Here is an 18,765-nt window from a genome sequence, read left to right on the forward strand (position 1 = left end):
GCAAGCTCATCAATCTCAAAAAATATTTTATATTAAAACGTTTATAAAAAATCACCCAGTATCTGAAATACAGATATTCACGCTTGCTCAATTTTTACACTATACCATGAGCTTGATTCATCGCTTCTTTCCTTGTTTCCATTTTCTATGGTATTTGGATATATTTTTACGTATAAGGCTGTAAGTTGTAGAAAATTTTACGTTATTGCAGCCCGCTTCGCCTCGCATGACACTTATTTAACAATAACTGTTAAAAACACTTATGAGTTGACAAAATTATAAAATAAATGTTTATAACCTGGGTACCATTTTTTACATTTAAAACATGTATACGAGACAGCTTGTTTTTATCGTTTGTGAAACGCGATACAATTGACAACTGATCGTGAGTTATTTCTACTTATTGTCACTCGTTTTCTCTTCGTCTGGATCTGTGAAATTCAACGCATTAAATGAAAATGACTAACTTGTAGAAACCACGATACATTTTGCAAGTTTCACTGAAATCGGAATGCGAAATATTTTTACACCAAAACGAACAACTTTTCCGGTTATAATCACGAGTCTTCAGATTTTGCAACTACAAGAACCAGTGATAATATAAGTGAGTAAGGTGATTGAGGAATCAGTTAGGCGATCTGTTAGGTTAATGGTGCAATATTGTATATGATATTTCAGCGAGGAAGTTTGCGTCGATCGTTTTACAAGATTTAATCGTGAACTAAGTGCGTCGCATTAACTACTCTTCAATTTCTAATTTTACCGCAGTCATTTGTCATCCGAGTCACTATACATATTTAAAAATAGACACCCCTCCGCTCGAACGATTAACTTTTTCTATATATCCCTTGAAGATCTACAGCTAATTATACTGTCGCTTCATTATAAACCCATATATGCGGTAAGACGCGTGAGCGTATATATGCATATAGTGATATTAACCTACACAGAAAGAAAAAAAACTCAACTTATCGATTTATGGCTGGATGAAAAAACTGAAAAAATATGTCATCTGGACTGTGAAAAATATTCATAAATACAATATTTTCTTGCAAACGAAACTCTAAATTTAATTCAACGCACATGATTAAAGATTATACTTTTTCTTTTTCTGTTATAGCGTATTATTTATATTCTACAGATTTCGTGTTCGCGATCAGGTACACGTATCCAAACATGCAAAAAATTTTCAACGATACAATTTCACTAACGAGGAAGAACGTGGATTATTTTTTTACTACAAAACTATAATTCATCGACGTCCAGAATATAAATGACCACAAAAGTCGCCAAAGATTGAATGAAATTTTTGTACAATTGGATTTATTTTTCTATCGAAATGAAGCAGATTTTTTTCATTTCCAAACAATCGTCGTCAATTTTGGATGACGAATCACAATTATTACGGCACGACCGAAATTGAATTTATTTCACAATTTGTCAATTCGGAAAACCGAATAAAGTGATAAGAATAAACGCGTTATACGAATATCGCTTATGCATAGTCAGAACCGGGATTACGTTGTAAGCCAGCCAGGCCACGGACCAATCAGATCAACCGGCACAAACAGCGACACCACCGCCCAGAGTAGATAGAAGAGGCAGTGATATGGATATGGTGACACCTCATTAAAGAGACAAATTGCTTCTGTTTCATATATGTATACCTATAAGTGACTATACATAGATTTACGAAGTCATACCCACTTTCGATGTATAGGTATTATCACGATGTATGCGCATACATAGGTACCTCATGCCCACGCTAGAGTTCAGTTACGACGAGTTTCTATCCAGTGGCACACACTTGAACGGAATCTCACACATGTATGGGCATGACCATCATATCACGTATCGTGTAAACGCAATAGACCAAGAAAAAAATCGAAAGGTAGTACACTGAGTGAAATTTTTAGTTCCAGTTACCGCTCAGTCCTTAACTATTTTCATTTTTTACCACAATCGAAAAATATAGTTCTAGGTACGAAATGAAAATTAGTTTCTAGCTGTTACCGGAAAGCCCAGTATCCGTTACCATTCTTTCTCATTACGATCACTGTTACTATATCGTCTTGTAACTGTTGCGAAAGTTTAATGCTTATGCAACGATAAATCGATGTTAAAGCCTTATTTAACTAAAAAAGTAAAGTAAACCGAACAAACTGATTTTGCGTTGCAATTACCAAAAAAATGATCGACAATAGTGCAAAATGGTTACGCGTACCTAGTTTTTTGTAATTTCAACAATATTCAAACAGTTTTTTTAACGATACCTGTTTTACTGAATTTTTCCAATTACTATGACAGATGAAATTTTTCTCCGTGTACTTTTCAGGTATGAATCAGGGAACTTAATCTAAGGTTTATTCGATGACTCTGAATTGCACGTTGATAGTAATTTTGCAATCAACCCCCGAGATCATTACAAAAAAAAAGGGCTACACTAGTTTAATTTGGAACCTAATAACTTGATCAAAAAATATGCCAAACAAAAGTTGTTGGCGACAAAAAAGAGAAACGTAAATAAGTATTCTGTGTTCATCTTTGTATATACAAAATTAAGAGAGAAAAAGGCGAATGAAAATTCTCTATCGCATAACCCCCCCCCTCCCCTTCCCTGCTGCCATTGAAATGGTTTTTCCTTTTCTTCTCGTTTCTTTTCGAAGATACGAGGATGAAGGTGGAATACTGTTTTACGTTTTTTTTGTTTTATTTTTCGTCCCCAACAACTATCGTTTCACCGATTTTTTGACAGCTTTGTTACGCTCCGAATTAAATGGGTTCAACCCTTTTTTTTACAACGATATCGGAGGTTGATTGCAAGATTATTATCACCATTCAATTCAGCGTAATCGAATCAGCCTCGAAACAAGATTCCGGATTCACACCTAAAACTACCACCTCCGATGCTTACTTACTGGTCTACAAACTCCCCACGCAATATTATCCGGCGGATAATCGCGCGTCGTTTGGATTCTTCCTTCGCGCCTCGTTCTCTCTTCCATGGCTATGCATGTAAGCACCCCTGCTCACGCAAAAACACACACAAGCCGCCGCCGCGAGGGCCTAATATTAGTAGCGCGACGTGTCGCTCGGCTTCTCTCTCTCTCTGCTTGCTCGGGCTAGGAATGTATTAGGGCTCGCATAGCTTAACTAATTGGTTAAATCTGTTGGGCCGCATAACTGGAAGGCTAATTGGGTGATTTCCTGACAAATTATATCCACCCCTGACGGGCACGCCTCTCCCTCTCACTCTCTTTATCCTTCTCCGTGCTTCTCTTTCTCTTTCTCTTTCTCTCTCTCTCTCTTGCCGGTACGCCGCCTGCTTGTCACTTGACACTGTGAAAAAGGCACTGCAAGAACAGATGAGTGACTGACAGACTAATATTCCCTCTTCCACACGCCGCAACCAAGATCAGTTTCCGTCAATATGCCTCTGTTCAACTTACCCTGCTATCCAGTCTCATTTTCCTACACTTGAATTTTTAACTGGTATAGTAATTGCTAGGAAATTCGAGGAATTGTAGAATGCGGTTGCGAGACACTGAGTTATTGGTAGCCACGAGAATAAGACTCCCCTGATTTTCACTGATTATATATATATATATATATATAATCATATATATAATATAATCATAATATATATAAATCTTACCCCTTAAATTGACTCGGAATACTAAAAAATGATTTTTAAAAGTGAAATCCGCTCTTAATTTTAATATTAACCCGTGCCCCAAAGGCCCTTTAAAGAGGTTAAAATCGATTTTTTTTTATAACTTTTTTGATCAATATGCATATAAACAATTAAATAACGTTTTGTGGCAACGTAAAGTAATCTAAAAGTAATTTTGCCGCATTCCGCCCATTTATATGAATTTCTTAAGGTGATACGGACATTACAGCAATGTGAAGATAAAAAACTGAATTTTTGATATGTTATTAATCGCTAATAAATACGTATAAAATAATCGTGTTTAATTACATAAAATGAGAGATTATTTGATTTGAATTTAAGAAGCAGAAATAAGGAATGTTTTAAGGAAAATTTTTTATGTGAAAAAAAGTGAAACTTCTACAAAAATGAGCTGAAAATCAATGTAACATCTTTGAACATAATTATTGCCAATCTGGCGTTGTGGTTTTTTGATCCGATTATTTTTATATTTTCGAAAAGGTAATGCTGTCGAAATACGAATAACGATATTGATTTTCTCAGGCATAACTATGTAAAACTTATTTTTTTCAAATTTTTTACCTTCATAATCACTCCTAATCGATTTTAACTCCTTGAAAGGGCCTTTGGGGCACGGGTTAATATTAAAATTAAGAGCGGATTTCACGTTTAAAAATCATTTTTCAGTATTTCGAGCCAATTTAAGGGGTGAGGGAAAAAAATGTTATCCTACCAATGTTAAAGGCCACCCTAATGTATATACAAGTGCTCCTTGTCAGCTATCTGAAACAAAGCATTTGTCGTCGTCATTAGAACACAATAAAATTCCAAAAAACATGCTGTCACTCGATTATCTACGAAAAATGTAGATTCCTCTACCAAATTTTTCACCGCTTCGGAAAAGATTCTCATGCAGTAACTTGTGCACGTACAATCAATTATTTTTGGTATCTTCGGATGCTTGACAGGTATAAAATACCCTGCAACGATTTTCCAAATCGATTTAGGACAATCCTATAAATCAAGACAGATGTACACATCTTGTGCAGCCAATATTATGATTTACCAGTTATTAAACAGTATGTGTATGTATATATATTATATATGTATATAGTGTATAACTTGGCAGATCAATCGCAAATTTCAAAATCGAAACTCTACGAGAGGAAATTACGAGTTGTCAAGAAACTGCAGACGATAAAAATGCTCACGCGGCTCGATCAGTGAGTGCCGAGATACTGATCGGTGCACAAATATGATATACCCTTCTACTGAGCTGTAACGAATGACGAATGGAGATTCGTCGGCGTATTAATGCATCGGTATAACATCCGCCATGAGACAACGTACTCTCACTTTCGCGTCGACCCGGGTGCAGTTGGGGATCTCGAAAAGCAAAGTAGTAGGGAATCTTTTAATTTGCCGCACCATAAAGCACCCGCGAATCGAGGATACTGCACCATAAGTATATATATATATGTATGTAAGTGTCAGTAGCGATATTCGCGTGCTAGTTCAGGGTGCAAGGATACGGTGTGACAGTTGGTGCCGATCGGTGCATTGTACGGAGTTAGTAGATCCCTCGGGGATCTAGAGCAGGGATCCTGGGAGGTTACGGTGACACCATGTCCTATCGTGGCAATAATAAGGCGAACGAGCGATAGATATCTGCACGGTGCTCTCGCCTACACCGTCGGATCCTCCTCTCCGTCTCCTTTCGTTGCTGCAGGACGCGGCTCCTAATACGACATTATAGATCCATCGTTAGACGTAATCGTATCCTTGGGGGACGATTCGATCCTCGCGCACATGCCCGACTCTCCCTCTTTTTTCTCTCATCCCGCAGGACGCCCTGCCTCGCTTTTACACGCACTGCAATCGTTTGTCGATACGCCTGTGTATAATATGTACGCGAATCGCAGGACCGAGGCGGCCTATACTCGATGTCTCAAATGATCGAAGGGATTACCCTTTGCACGAATAAATTCTATCGTCCGTGGGGTCACATGTTTCGGTGAAAATCAATCAATCTCCGTTTCCTCTCCGATATTCACGGATTATCGTTCAAGGCCATTTAATTGCCTGATTCTTGTCACACTGAGAGAAATCTTTAGTTCTGGTTACCGCTCAGTCCTTGACTATTTTCATTTTTTACTACAATCCAAAAATATAGTTCGAGGTACAAAATGAAAATTAGTTTTGTAGCTGTTACCAGAAAGTCTAGTATTCGTTACTATTCTTTCTCATTACGATCACTGTTAGTGTATTTTCTTGTAACTGTTGCGAAAATTCAAAGCTTGTGTAGCAATAAATTGACGTTAAAGCCTTATTTAACTAAAAAAGTTGAGTAAATCGAACAAATTGATTTTGCGTTGCAATTACCAAAAAAGGATCGACAATAGCGCAAAATGGTTACGTGTACTTCGTTTTTCGTAATTCCAACAATACTCAAACAGTTTTTTTAACGATACCTGTTTTGCGAAGTTTGTCTAGTTACTGTAACAAATGAAATTTTTCCCAGTGTACGCATACATCTTTTTCCATACGCGTATTCATAATATGCGTATAATACTGACGTCAGGTGCAATACGCACCTGCGATCGAGAATCAAAGTAGTGGTCACGAGTTGCGTCGACGAGATTTGTGACTTCAGTTGGCGGCAGTTGTAATTCGTTTCTTGAAATCCTAGACCTTGGCAGGAGTGGCAAATATCCGGATATAGCTGATCGGACGCCAAATGCTCGGGTCGTGCTGCGCAAGTATATAGCCAAACCGTTTTCACGCGTGATTAAACAAACGGCGATCTCTTCACGGTGCGTTTAGGATGCCCTTCCAAGCCAGAAAATATTAGAGCGTTACTTCTACACTTCGGAACTACTTAGTTCTGTAATTTACGGCCTTAACTTCCTCATGCATGTCCACGTTGTTGCATAACTTAATCTCTGCGTTCGTTTTTTTCTTTAATTCAAGTTCCGCTGTCGCTGATGAGAACTTCCTACGACGATAAACAATACATAGGTGAAAAAAGGGTCTTCTCATATAGTTGAAAATGAATTTTAAATATCCGATGTGATTCATGGGGATTTTTCAGAGATCGGTGCTCCACGCACTGAGAAAAATTTCATTTGTTATAGTAACTAGAAAAATTCAGTAACACAGGTATCGTTAAAAAAACTGTTGGAATTACGAAAAACGAGGTACACGTAACCATTTTGCGCTATTGTCGATCCTTTTTTGGTAATTGCAACGCAAAATCAGTTTGTGAGGTTTACTCTACTTTTTTAGTTAAATAAGGCTTTAACGTCAATTTATTGTTGCACACGCATTAAATTTCCGCAACAGTAACAGGAAAATATAATAACAGTGATCATAATGAGAAAGCATAAAAACAGTTACTAGACTTTCTGGTAACAGCTAGAAAACAAATTTTCATTTTGTACCTAGAACTATATTTTTCAATTGTCGTAAAAAATGAAAATAGTTAAGGACTGAGCGGTAACCGGAACTAAAAATTTCTCTCAGTGATATAAGATCGATGTGTGCGAATTCATTTGATGTAATACGTTAAAGTGTAGGTATAACGTCCCACACTCCAGAACCGTGGACGCAATAATAAACTCTATGTAAATTTTAATTGGCCAATTATTACGATATATAGGCGTGCGTACCAGCGGAACCGTGAAAATTTGGGGTGACCAACTCACCGGCTGACAAACGCAACTTTTGTGACAAATATCTTCTATCCCTTGTAGACCCCTGCAGACCTTCTCCTGCGCACAGGGGTGGTGGGCACTCGGGCGAGGAGGGCTCGGATCGGTCACGGCTCTTGGTCGGCTTGGCGACTCCTGCAGGCACTCTGGTTCCCGATTCCCCCCATTCCCCACGACACGTTGCACCGCGTCGTGTTGCGTTTGCCCGCGTCACGCTAATTGCCGCTGCGAATCAATGCGCAACACTTTGCAGGACGTTACCTTACACCGGCATATGTATACGTGATAGCACAGCTCAGACACTGCACCCCTTGCACACGTGTGCAGTACACCTACCCTTATACGAATGTACCTATAAATATGCGGAGAGAACGGTCACGCGTGTGTGTGTAATGTGCTTAGGCAGGCAAACGTGATGCAAGCCTTGGAAATATCCCGAGCGTGCCCAGCACGCTCCATTTGCTGAGGAACCTTTCTATCGAGCTTGCGGATTCTGCGATCCATCCGTGTCGATTAAGCACCGGCTCCATTTCGCAAGGGATCAGCGTACGGGGTTGATGTACCTATACTTATGGATGTGCTTTCGAAAGCACGGAGGAAACAACCGGCTCGACATAATGATAAGCATTCGCTTTAGTGTATGTATGTGTGTGTGTGTGTGTCACACCGACATACCTGTACAGGATATAACGTAAAGTTTCGAGAAGTCTGCGGTGTGTATTACGTCTGTTGTTTATACCCGCTGACGATGTCTCGCTTTGTCACCCGTGGTTCGCACCTGCTAAATTGCTAATTACTCGAACTTTATAACAACTCCCGCAATATCTGGCTTATTCCTACTCCCTTATCAAAGGCACTTTACGCATTTAGAATGAAAAGCGACTCGGTTGGGATAATAGGGATGATTTCTTCAGTGTTTCAGAGTTCTCTTCGAAATAGTCCTCTGTGGTTAATATTCACCTGTATAACCGAAACGCATTGACAAAAGTCGAATTCGAATGAAATCATATCACGATTCATGCGTGCATGCATGGTGAGCAAAGTTAGAGCTAGAGAAAAAATACTAGGGTTGTTTCGTTTAAACTTCAGGGACGATTAGATCGTTTTAATCTTGGCTGTCGAACTGCAGTAGTAAGCTTGTGGAGTTTCGAGTATAATCACGGATATTCATGTAAATTAGGAGTAGAAAAGAGAAACTCGGAAGAAAAGAAGAATGCATGTAAGGCAATTATAGTTACAGATACTTTCGTTGTTGGAACCTTATCATAGTGCTAACAACATTGCTATACCTGCTTCCGCTTCTCGAACATGACTTAAATATGGTTTTGTACATTTCCAAACCAACGAAGTAATCGAGTATAATGAATTTCTACATGTCTTCTTATTCTTAAATCAACCTACTGACAAAAAAACAGAGTTTCTCTATGCGGTTAACTTGAAGAAAGGCCGACTGTTTAAAGTCCTGCAGTCCAATTTTATGCGTTATCACATTTTTCACGATCTTATAACCTAGGAATAAGGAGTCTTACTTATCACCTCAAGCCACAAGCCGCTATTACTGTACGGTACGGTATGGCAATTACCTAAAAGGTCGAGTAAACACTACCACATCGAGCTGCAGAGTTAAGGGTCTCCACCGCTATATCCTCGCTTATGCAGTATCTCTTAGCGTCCTGTAGCTCGCCCCTCCCTTCCACCTAGGGCGACGCCCACTTTGCGAATACATGTACATACGCGTCGTCTTATGAAATAATCATCCTCGCGCGTGTGTATTTATATGTAATAATCCAGGAAGGCGTAAACGTGTGTACGTAGGTGATCACTCGTGTGTACCACATCTCGCCGAGATACGTAGGAGACACCGCAGCGGCGGCTAAATCAAAGACAAACCACTTTACCTGGCGACACAACTCCACCGCATTATATAAAGGACGCGCACATAGGCGCTATGTGGTATTATCCACCCCCGACGAGCGTCGGAGTCAAGTGTTCTCGCGTGCTCAAAATCGGCGGGGGTGAAAGTCCTGTTCCGTTGGCGTTCATTCGTCGCCTGCTAAATTTGTGGGCGGTTCTTCGGAGTTCCCGCCCATAAAATGGGCGTGCCCAGCGCTACATGCTCGACGGCCACTTTCCGGACCTAATAATACGTTATATAGATCCCATTTAACCACACCACACTAGGCCACAGCCACGCCACCAAGAGAGGCTTTGACTGGGCGGCAATCCACGGTGTGCTGCTCGACGCGAAACCGAGCTCTACTTATTCTTACCAACGGCGCGGACTGACGCGTTGCTCTTGTATTAAACTAGACTCAAGTATCGATGATTCGGCGAGGTCGGTTAAGTGCCTGACAATGCGGTCGTTTTCCTCATCATTCACGGAATCAAGATCCCCGTGTGGTAAACGGTGCTCGATCGATCGATCGATCGATTGATCAATTTACTTGTTGCAACAATTCGGCTCTGCGGTGTGTCCAGTGATGTATTCTGTGAACAGTGTGAACGTATCGAGCGGGCGCGTGCTCCGCTGAAAATTTAATACACCGTAACTTTAGTGCCCCCTGGTTTACGTCGTGATCTTGGTGCAGTAATCGCGGGTTGATATGCGAAGGCACCGCTAGAGGGACCGGCAACAAAGTTCTGGACAAAAGTTCGACCGATGCTTCGTGAGCAGGATAACGAGATAACTAGCCCTGCAGTGGTTTGTGGATCATCTCCGGACCCCGAGACGCCGGAGGCTACTTCCGAGAGGTCGGACTCAGTCGGAGCGGAAAGTGCGGAGCACTCTGTAACCTTCGGCGCTTCCCCTACCGCGGATCTGATGCAGACGGAGAAACGCGTCCACAGGCCGCATCCCTCCGGGTCGACATTCCTGATAACCGCACCCTGTACCTCACTCCACAGGGACAAGGGGTCTCCAGAGCTGAGAAATCCGCATCCCGTTGTCCTCCAAGTCCACGCCAACAACCAATTTCTCTACGGCACGTCGGCCGTCGGTCGAAACGGGCTCGTCGACGCCGCGACGGAGCGCGGCCGACGCGAGATCCGGGAACTCGACGCTAATTCCGAGGACGCGTCGGAGATGGAGATTCGCCAAGAGGCGGATGACACCGACGTCGTGGAACGCGTAGAGCGCGTCGAGATGGACGAGGACTACGCGGAGGACGCTGAGGAGCCCGAGGACGACGACGAGGAAGTCGAGGTCGACGTCTGCCACTCTCCTGATCGCAGCAGTCCGAGCCCCGTCGATCTTACCCACTCTTCGAGGGACCCGGAATTCCACCCGGCGAACATCGGCTGCAGCCCATTTGCAAACAGAGGCACCCCTGACTCCTCCATTCATCTCCATGCACTGTCGTGCCTGCACCAGGGCACCGCTGGCAACCACAACTCCCGATACCTCACCTACACTGGCGCTTCTTCGACCACGACGACGCCAACGCCTTCCGCCACCACGACCCCGACTAGCACCACAACGAACACTGTACAGCAGCACAAAAGAGGCCTCGCTTTTTCGGTCGAAAATATTCTAGACCCGAACAAATTCACCGGAGGTAGACTTCTACAGCACCTCGGTCACCGAACCCATCGAAGAGGCAGCAGCATCCATGAAGGTATACCTTGAACCGCCAACGTATAAAAGTTTTATTTATAAGGACATGGGGTCCGTGCGAAATGCTCGATCCCTCCGCGACGTGAAGCTGGGTTTATAATGCACAACTTCTGCTCCCTCGGATTTATACCGTGCGATTCTAGTAGTGCAGATAACTTTGTCGAACACTCGCTAACTCCATGCGGTTGTATAGTTAATACTATGACATCGATAACATTACTCCTCCAATACAAATACAGACTACATAACGGAACGTATTATGACATCAGTGTGACGCTGTATCAATATTATTAGTCACGTAATATCTGATGTTTAACTCCTGAAATGTCACTGAGTTAAATATCTCGTCGAAATAATAACATCCTAACCGGAAAATTCACTAAACCTAACATTTTGAGACAACTGTAATCTTACGTATTAAGATCAACAGAAACAGAATACTACAAAAAATCGTCAAATCGACTGTGCAGAATTGTCAAATGAAGTAAGTCAGTGGGCAAATAATCTACTTACATACTTCAAATTTCTATAATACGTTCGTTTCTCTCAGTATGTGTACACTTATGAAACGTATGAGAACAGGCAATTTCGTCTTTCTACGTAACACACCAATTATTGAATAAATATTTTATTGTTTTTGTACGTGGTTCTCTTAGATTTTTTCACTGCGGTAAAGGGTCCAGAGACAAAATGCGTTCGTTGATTTGCTTTTGGTATCAACTGATACTCACAACTAGGCAATCTATCTATATAAATCTAGTTTTAAAAATAACCTCGTAATTTTTCACAAATCTCTATAATTTCCCCGATCGCTGCACTTTTTTATGCAATAAGTCATTCCTTACCTGCAAAAATTTTTGGTGAATACTGGATTTACGAATTAACGGTCGGCAGCCGCGGTCCAAGGAATGGCTACCGCGGTCTGGTTTTAATTACCTAACCAATTTGTTCGCGTATCATGAGGGCGGCTCCCTCGCTGCAGAATGATCGTTACATCCAGTTACGACCACCGAGCGATATGTTTGGAATAAGGGGTTGATTCCGTCGTCAACCATGGTTCATTCGTTTCATAGGTACGGTATACGCACAATGTAGACCACCTGTTAAGCGGACCCTACATTGCTTGAGGATACGACGAATCTGGGTGAAGGATGTGGATTCAGATCAGAAAACAACGAGAATCACCACAAGCCATGGATTGAACAGAACTAACCTGCGTGGTATACGTAAATGGTTATCGGTGTACATTTTCAGTACATATGATGCACTGAGCTTTACTGCAACAGTTGACGTGAAAATGTGTTGACCTGGCTTTGGTGTGAACTGCAAGATATAGAATTACCTATTACAAACTGTTGAGATAACTTTGATATCGCTGTCCGCATTGATCAGGATCAGAATGTCTTCTATTCCACCAAACCTAAAAAATCTATGTACCTGGCATGAAGGTCTGAAGTAAGGATAAACACATCCTTCCAGTAACGGCATCGGAGTACACTGAAAATCTCACAAAATGATTTTAAAAATGAGGGTTGAGTTAAAACGTGTGACGAATTTACGAAGGTGTGTGCTATGGAAATTCACTCACGTTCTCGGGGTGGTCACCTGTCCATAGACATGGCCCTGAAATCACGGTGATATCAGACCCCACGTACGTCCGATGCTATATAAAGTATAGACGTCAGCACCGCTTCGGGGTGGAATCACGGCGTGTCAAGGACAAATAAATTCGGAAGGATGAAGGATTGGAAAATAAACAGTAGTCGACCACCACCCGATGCGGGATGACCTGTCAGCGCCTGACGAATCGTTTCGCTAATCTGTGTTAACCACGCGTTCGTCCCCGGGAGAGAGCGGCATTACCGCAGTAGCGAATCGTCCCACAAGGCAACATCTCTGTCCCTGCGCACCCGAAGGAGCTATCCGGACTTTCTCATTGTCTCTTCCCACTATCCTCTCAGGCTATTCGCATCTTCTTGTATATCGATTTGCGTCGTAAGATGCATTCTGCCGTTCGAAATTCACCGTCGAATCGATTAGACGCGTTCTGCACACCTTGTGCCGAGTGCTAGGTGTAAGGGGTGCGCAGGGTATTGGCCTCTCGAGCTGAACTATGACGCTTCAATCCTGCAAGCTCATCCATCTTGCCACGCGCAGGATCACCCCGTATAGTATACCGCATACTACGTATTAAAAGTAAATCAAGTCCAGAGAAGCAAAAGCAATCCTGCCAACGCTGGAATAATATTGTTAGTTGTTATGATAATCGCATCGTATCGCGTCAAGCCGCGCAGAAAATTGGCTCCTCTGCATCACAATGACTCTCTCACCCTCGGCGTCGCTTTTCTCTCTCTCCACCCCTCGGGCTCCGGGACATCGGCATCCCAGGCTTCCCCCATTCTGCGTCGACGAACGATGGGATCTTTATGGATTTCAAATTCTAAACCAGTTAATTAATTATACGCTCTTTACACCGTCGACGCTGCTACTGGCGTGCTGATATACCCACATACACCCTCGCCGAGCTACATCAATTTACCAACCTATACCTACTTCCCTCATAACGCCAATTCTTGTCAACGGTTCAACCGTATCTACGGAAAGCTTGGAATATTAATCGACAACGCTATTCAAGAAATTCTGTAACCAGTTTTCCACACACTCGTTAAACACCGCAGTGAATCAGATTTAAGACGCGTGTTCAACACTAATTGTAAACTGAAACTCGTGTTCGGTGTCAGCCGTGTCGCATAAAGAACCTCAACTCAACGAAATAATGGCGCTAATTACGATTGCTGAAACAGAATTTACGACATTCTTTTAAATGTTAACTAAAGTGTAGCACATAGGTAGTTTTGTAAGGCATCGTTTTAACAATACATACGATGATTTTTCGCGGTGATTGGCCGTCGGGGTAATCTGGTAGTATTTTCCTTCAATGCACCGTAATGATATTACAATGGTGGAAAATGCTACATTTCGTGAATTGACTTCAATTTTTCCTGTGATGGATGTGAAGTTTTATTCCGTATTGGTAGTTTCCAAAAATTGTTTGAAAACTGCATCAATCCGAAATTAGAATCTCTAGAAAAACTTTAACGCCACAATGCGACATTGCTATTTCACTGATGAGACGAATTGAAAATACAAGTAGCCCCGAACTGTTCCGTCAATTTTGACAACAACAACAACTATCATCTGGACAAAAGCATGAGCAGAAGCTCGAGTTACGACAAGTTTACATGTGGTTATAATTAATCTCCCGGGCAATATAATAATTTGTGGTTTTTGTCAATGCACCTACAGTGTGGTTACCAATTTTACTTAACCAAACCAACGATGTATACAATACTGAACGCTTAGTGGAAAACCAACGCTGTGTGCAGTAATCATTATGGCTAATATGCACTATTAATTGCAATTGATCGTTTAAACGGGAGGACGCTTGAAACTTTCCAACGGGCTATACTCTTGTAGTGGGTTCACGGTGACCCCATCAAGTGTTCATAATTCATTCTTAATTGGATACGGGGATAACATCTCTACCTATACCGGCAGAATATAAAAATAGCTACTGAATAGAAGATTTTTCAAGCATTAGCTGACATGCTCCTGTTTTTCTGTCTTCTCGCTCCTCGATTCGTGTCCATTTGTCCATGTGCACATCCGAATAAGAACTTTCATAACGTTATCACCCCTGACGTTAAATTTATTCTTTCCAACCTCTGCTCGGGAAGTTCGTTTTTCACGCCCGATTACCGAATAGTGCGATAAAATAACGTTGGCACATGGGCATAATTCAAATGACATATTTTACTCACTAGAGCTTTTTTCAGCGCATGCGCACTTTCGAATAACTTTGTTTTACGCACATGTCATTGCGCGTAAGTTTCCAAACTCCAATCTTACTCACTGTCAATGGGACCTGCGATGCTTCTCGAATCAAACTTTTCTCCACAGGTGTAGGAACAAATACCATGTGCTACACGTGCGGATGAACCATATCGGACTTGTGTGATTATAACAAACTTCACAGTCATTGAAAATTGACCACCTACCGCATTTGTAATACAATATAACAGTTCTAAACAGTAGCGGATTTAATTGTTGTAAAATCTTCTAATGATTACTGACGTATTTCACGTAAAATCGATTATCACTAAACGACATAACTAATACTCAAGATTAATAATAATAATAAAATTTTATTCACTGTTTTTTTATCAAGAGTTTGAACCGAGTACCTAATCTTGAATAATTGATGTTTCACTACTATAAACTACCGCCCTTTTTAAACCAAGTGTTGTAGATGTTAATCATTTTCGTCGCACCTATTCATCGATGCTCGTGATTCTTTCATAAAATTTCACATAGATTATATTCAAATCCCTACTCTATAATTTGGGGTAAGAAAGCATACACAGTGATATTCACAAACAACTGAGCAGTGAAACCTGCTCTATTTGGATGGAAGTTTCGTATCGTACAGACCAATTCTTTTTCATCGTGCCAATTAATCTGTAAGACACTCTGAATTTTTTCGGATCCAATTTATACGAGCGTACTCACAAGAAATCCGTAGTTAATCGATCGCGATCCTTTCTATCAAAATTAAACTTGAAACGCCAATCGTAGTCAATCTTCGCGCAATTTTAAAATGTGCATAACGGTGAATGGATCAACCCAAACTAATACTCTCGTACACCGGATCGTGCATAGGATATAAAAAAAAGTGATTGCCTTGGATCGAAGTACCTAATCTTTTACCGCGACAAAAAGATATCTAATAAACTGAATTTGATTTAATTTAGACAAGAATTGAAACTAGGTGGTCGTAAGAAGATTTAGGTATAATTTGGGTTAGTCTAGAGGCGCGGAACAACGGTAATGACTCTGGCCGCTCTTATATTTCCATAAAATTATCGACCCTCCATGTATCACTTACATTTATAAATCTCTTAAGTTTCCCTCGACTGAGGTGAATCTTCCGGCGGGCCACTTTGCGGGGGACTCCACCCACAGCTCTGGTACATAGGCTAGCATAGAGAGACCATTATGACTATTACGGAGCCGTAGCCTGGGCCCAAGCAAGAATGATTGCGCGATAACGAGATACAAATCCCATTACTTGGTGAAGCCCTTCCTCCTCCTCCTCCTCGTCGCCGATCCCCCGTCACTGTCGCGGAGCAGCGGACCTCGTCGACCATGCCAATTCGGATAAAGACCCTCCTTCCTTTCCCCCAGGTTGTCGAGCGCGTGGAGAGGCGGCCAGGGAATATCCGTCCCAGGGACATCTGCGCACTGATTGAATCTCCAATCTCGTATCTCTCATTGACCCGCCACCACCGCCGGCGACACGGCGAACGATTCGTACGTACGACTTTCTTCCCCCGCGTATGTTTGAACGCGGCATTTGAATAACTATCCGGTTCTCGGGCCTGCGGCTCCCGGGTATTTGCACTCGGCTACGCGATCTCGCCGAGGTCTCTATTCACTCGGTCAAAACGGTCGTTCACGCGGCGTTAGAATATCCGCGATTCTTCGCTTCTCCCGCAGCATGCAAGGTCCCAGGAGCATCTATTTCGCTCTTAACCCTGTTTACAAAATCGAATTGCCGTTTACAATTTCCAGATGGAGACTCGAGGGGTGAATTTGCCTGCGGTAGCGGTCAGGAGGACGAGGGAACGGCGGAGAACGAGGAGCTCGAAGACGACGAGGACGAGGACGTCGAGATGCAGGAGGCATCCGGCGGCGAGTCGAGTAACCCCGGGTGCAAGAAGAAGTCATCATCCTCGTCGCAGAACCAGGGCGGCTCCGGGGGCGGCAAGCCGCGGAGGGCTAGAACAGCCTTCACCTACGAGCAGCTGGTCGCTCTGGAGAACAAGTTCAAGACCACGAGGTACCTCTCGGTCTGTGAACGGCTGAACCTCGCGTTGTCCCTCTCGCTGACCGAGACGCAGGTCAAAATATGGTTCCAGAACCGGCGCACAAAGTGGAAGAAGCAGAACCCGGGTCTCGACGTTAACAGTCCCACTGTACCCACGACACCGCCGCATCCTCATCCTCACAGCTCACCGTACGCTCCGACTTTTTTATTCGCGACCCACTCTCACCCCCACCATCCCCCGCCCCCGGGCTACTACCACCATCCAACGCCGTATCCACCCACGGGACCAACCTTCTTCGGTCACCATCTTCCATCCCCGACGCCGACTACCTTGTCGCATTCACATTCCCACACGCACCCTCACGCGTAGCAACTGCGAGAAGGCGCGAGCCTCCCTCTGAACAAACCCCCTACGAATGTAACATAACACGACGTGTCAGAGATTCGTTATGAATATATAAATATTATACATATATAAATATTATAGAATTAGCAGCATGACCGTGGATAATTAGTTCTGTAAGGTGGGACAGTGATATATAGAAGAAAACGTGTACATGAACAAAGCGTGTCGAAATTTATTAGGATATAGGTTATTATTATTATCATAGGCTATTTTGAGGGATACGCGGTAAGCCTATATTCGTTAAGAATCGACCGTCTGTAAAATAAACGCCAATCACGCTTGTATATATTACATACTTACACGCATACATACGTATGATATGTTTATGTACGTACGAATGAAAATTTGTCAGGAAACCCCTTCACGCCGTGTATATTGTAGGTAGGCATTATTATCTATCATGTATAAATTCAAATGGCGGTATTGATCACCATGAATTATTTTATTCAAAGTATGTAATTGATATTGACCGAGGATCAACAGACTTGTGAATTTTACATCTAGTAGTATTATTATATGAATATTATTATTATTATTATTATTATTATTATTATTGTTAGAAGGGGATTTCGACGAGTGCAATAGTAAAAATTTTTCTCATGAAACTTACAGTTTTAAATAATTTTCTTCAAACTCACGATACTTGTACATTTACAGCAGGTAGTCGAGTCATGATTAATAATCCTTGAACTGACGAAGAAATCTAATTGCCATACGAGGCATTGGTTCAGGACAATGTTCTTGTGATAACTCAAACAAGAAACTGGCATTCAAATTCCTGAATTTATAATCTTATCCGTTGTCTTGGTCGAAACAATGTTTGCTATTTTCATTAATTTATTTATTTTTTTTTGTATACCGGAACGGAACAAATATAAAGATTACAGGTACACAAAATCGTTAACTGAGAACTGAACTAACAGTTTATTCTGAAAATTTGTCGAATTTAATGCAGTAGTAATCATTTACCATTAAAAATTATTTCCGATGCCAAGATTCGAAACATTTTACTTCGAAGTTTGACGTCGAAAAAACTTGCAAAAAAAAAAAGAAAAAAAAACGCACAAGAAAATACGTAGCTGTCCAACCGAATAGAAAATAAGTAAAGGAACATTTCCGAGGAAGACTGTGAAATAACTAGTCCTGAAACCGTTGCACAAAAAGGTAGCCAAAAGTGTAGCAGCCGCTATTCCACATGCTTCTTACAGATTTTGAACGAACCGTGGTAGAAAATACGCGCTTAAAGTTTCTCAAAAATTTCGTCGCAGTCAGCGTAACAGGCATTTAACCAGAGTATTAATTCGCGAATGTCCGAGGTCTGCGGTATTCAAATACCTGCGTACGTCGAACGGTCGTGGAAATACGAATGAAGACACCGTTGTTCCGCCTGTAAAGAAGACACCCAGGTGCGGTGACTGGTTGGCACAGCGACTCTTCGTCGTCGCTTCGACGGAAGCACCGGCCCAGAAATAACTT

At 42.0% G+C, this 18,765-nt stretch overlaps 1 protein-coding gene across 1 annotated transcript; it reads left to right on the forward strand.

Moving 5' to 3' along the window:
• The first annotated feature begins 9,594 nt into the window (after positions 1-9,594).
• On the forward strand, positions 9,595-17,833 carry LOC124222073 (uncharacterized). Its single transcript, XM_046632665.2, has 2 exons — positions 9,595-10,997; positions 16,628-17,833. Exons 1-2 carry the CDS (start codon positions 10,043-10,045, stop codon positions 17,251-17,253), a joined length of 1,581 nt encoding a protein of 526 aa, XP_046488621.1. The 5' UTR covers positions 9,595-10,042; the 3' UTR covers positions 17,254-17,833.
• The last annotated feature ends 932 nt before the right edge of the window (positions 17,834-18,765 follow it).

The sequence above is a fragment of the Neodiprion pinetum genome, chromosome 1, assembly GCF_021155775.2.
Source record: "Neodiprion pinetum isolate iyNeoPine1 chromosome 1, iyNeoPine1.2, whole genome shotgun sequence".
NCBI lineage: Eukaryota > Metazoa > Arthropoda > Insecta > Hymenoptera > Diprionidae > Neodiprion > Neodiprion pinetum.

Excerpts from the sequence above, each read along its gene's own strand:
- LOC124222073 (XM_046632665.2), top strand. The coding sequence starts at position 10,043 with ATGCTTCGTGAGCAGGATAACGAGATAACTAGCCCTGCAGTGGTTTGT. Across the intron at positions 10,998-16,627 it reads AGGCAGCAGCATCCATGAAG|ATGGAGACTCGAGGGGTGAA; the intron begins GTATACCTTGAA and ends TACAATTTCCAG.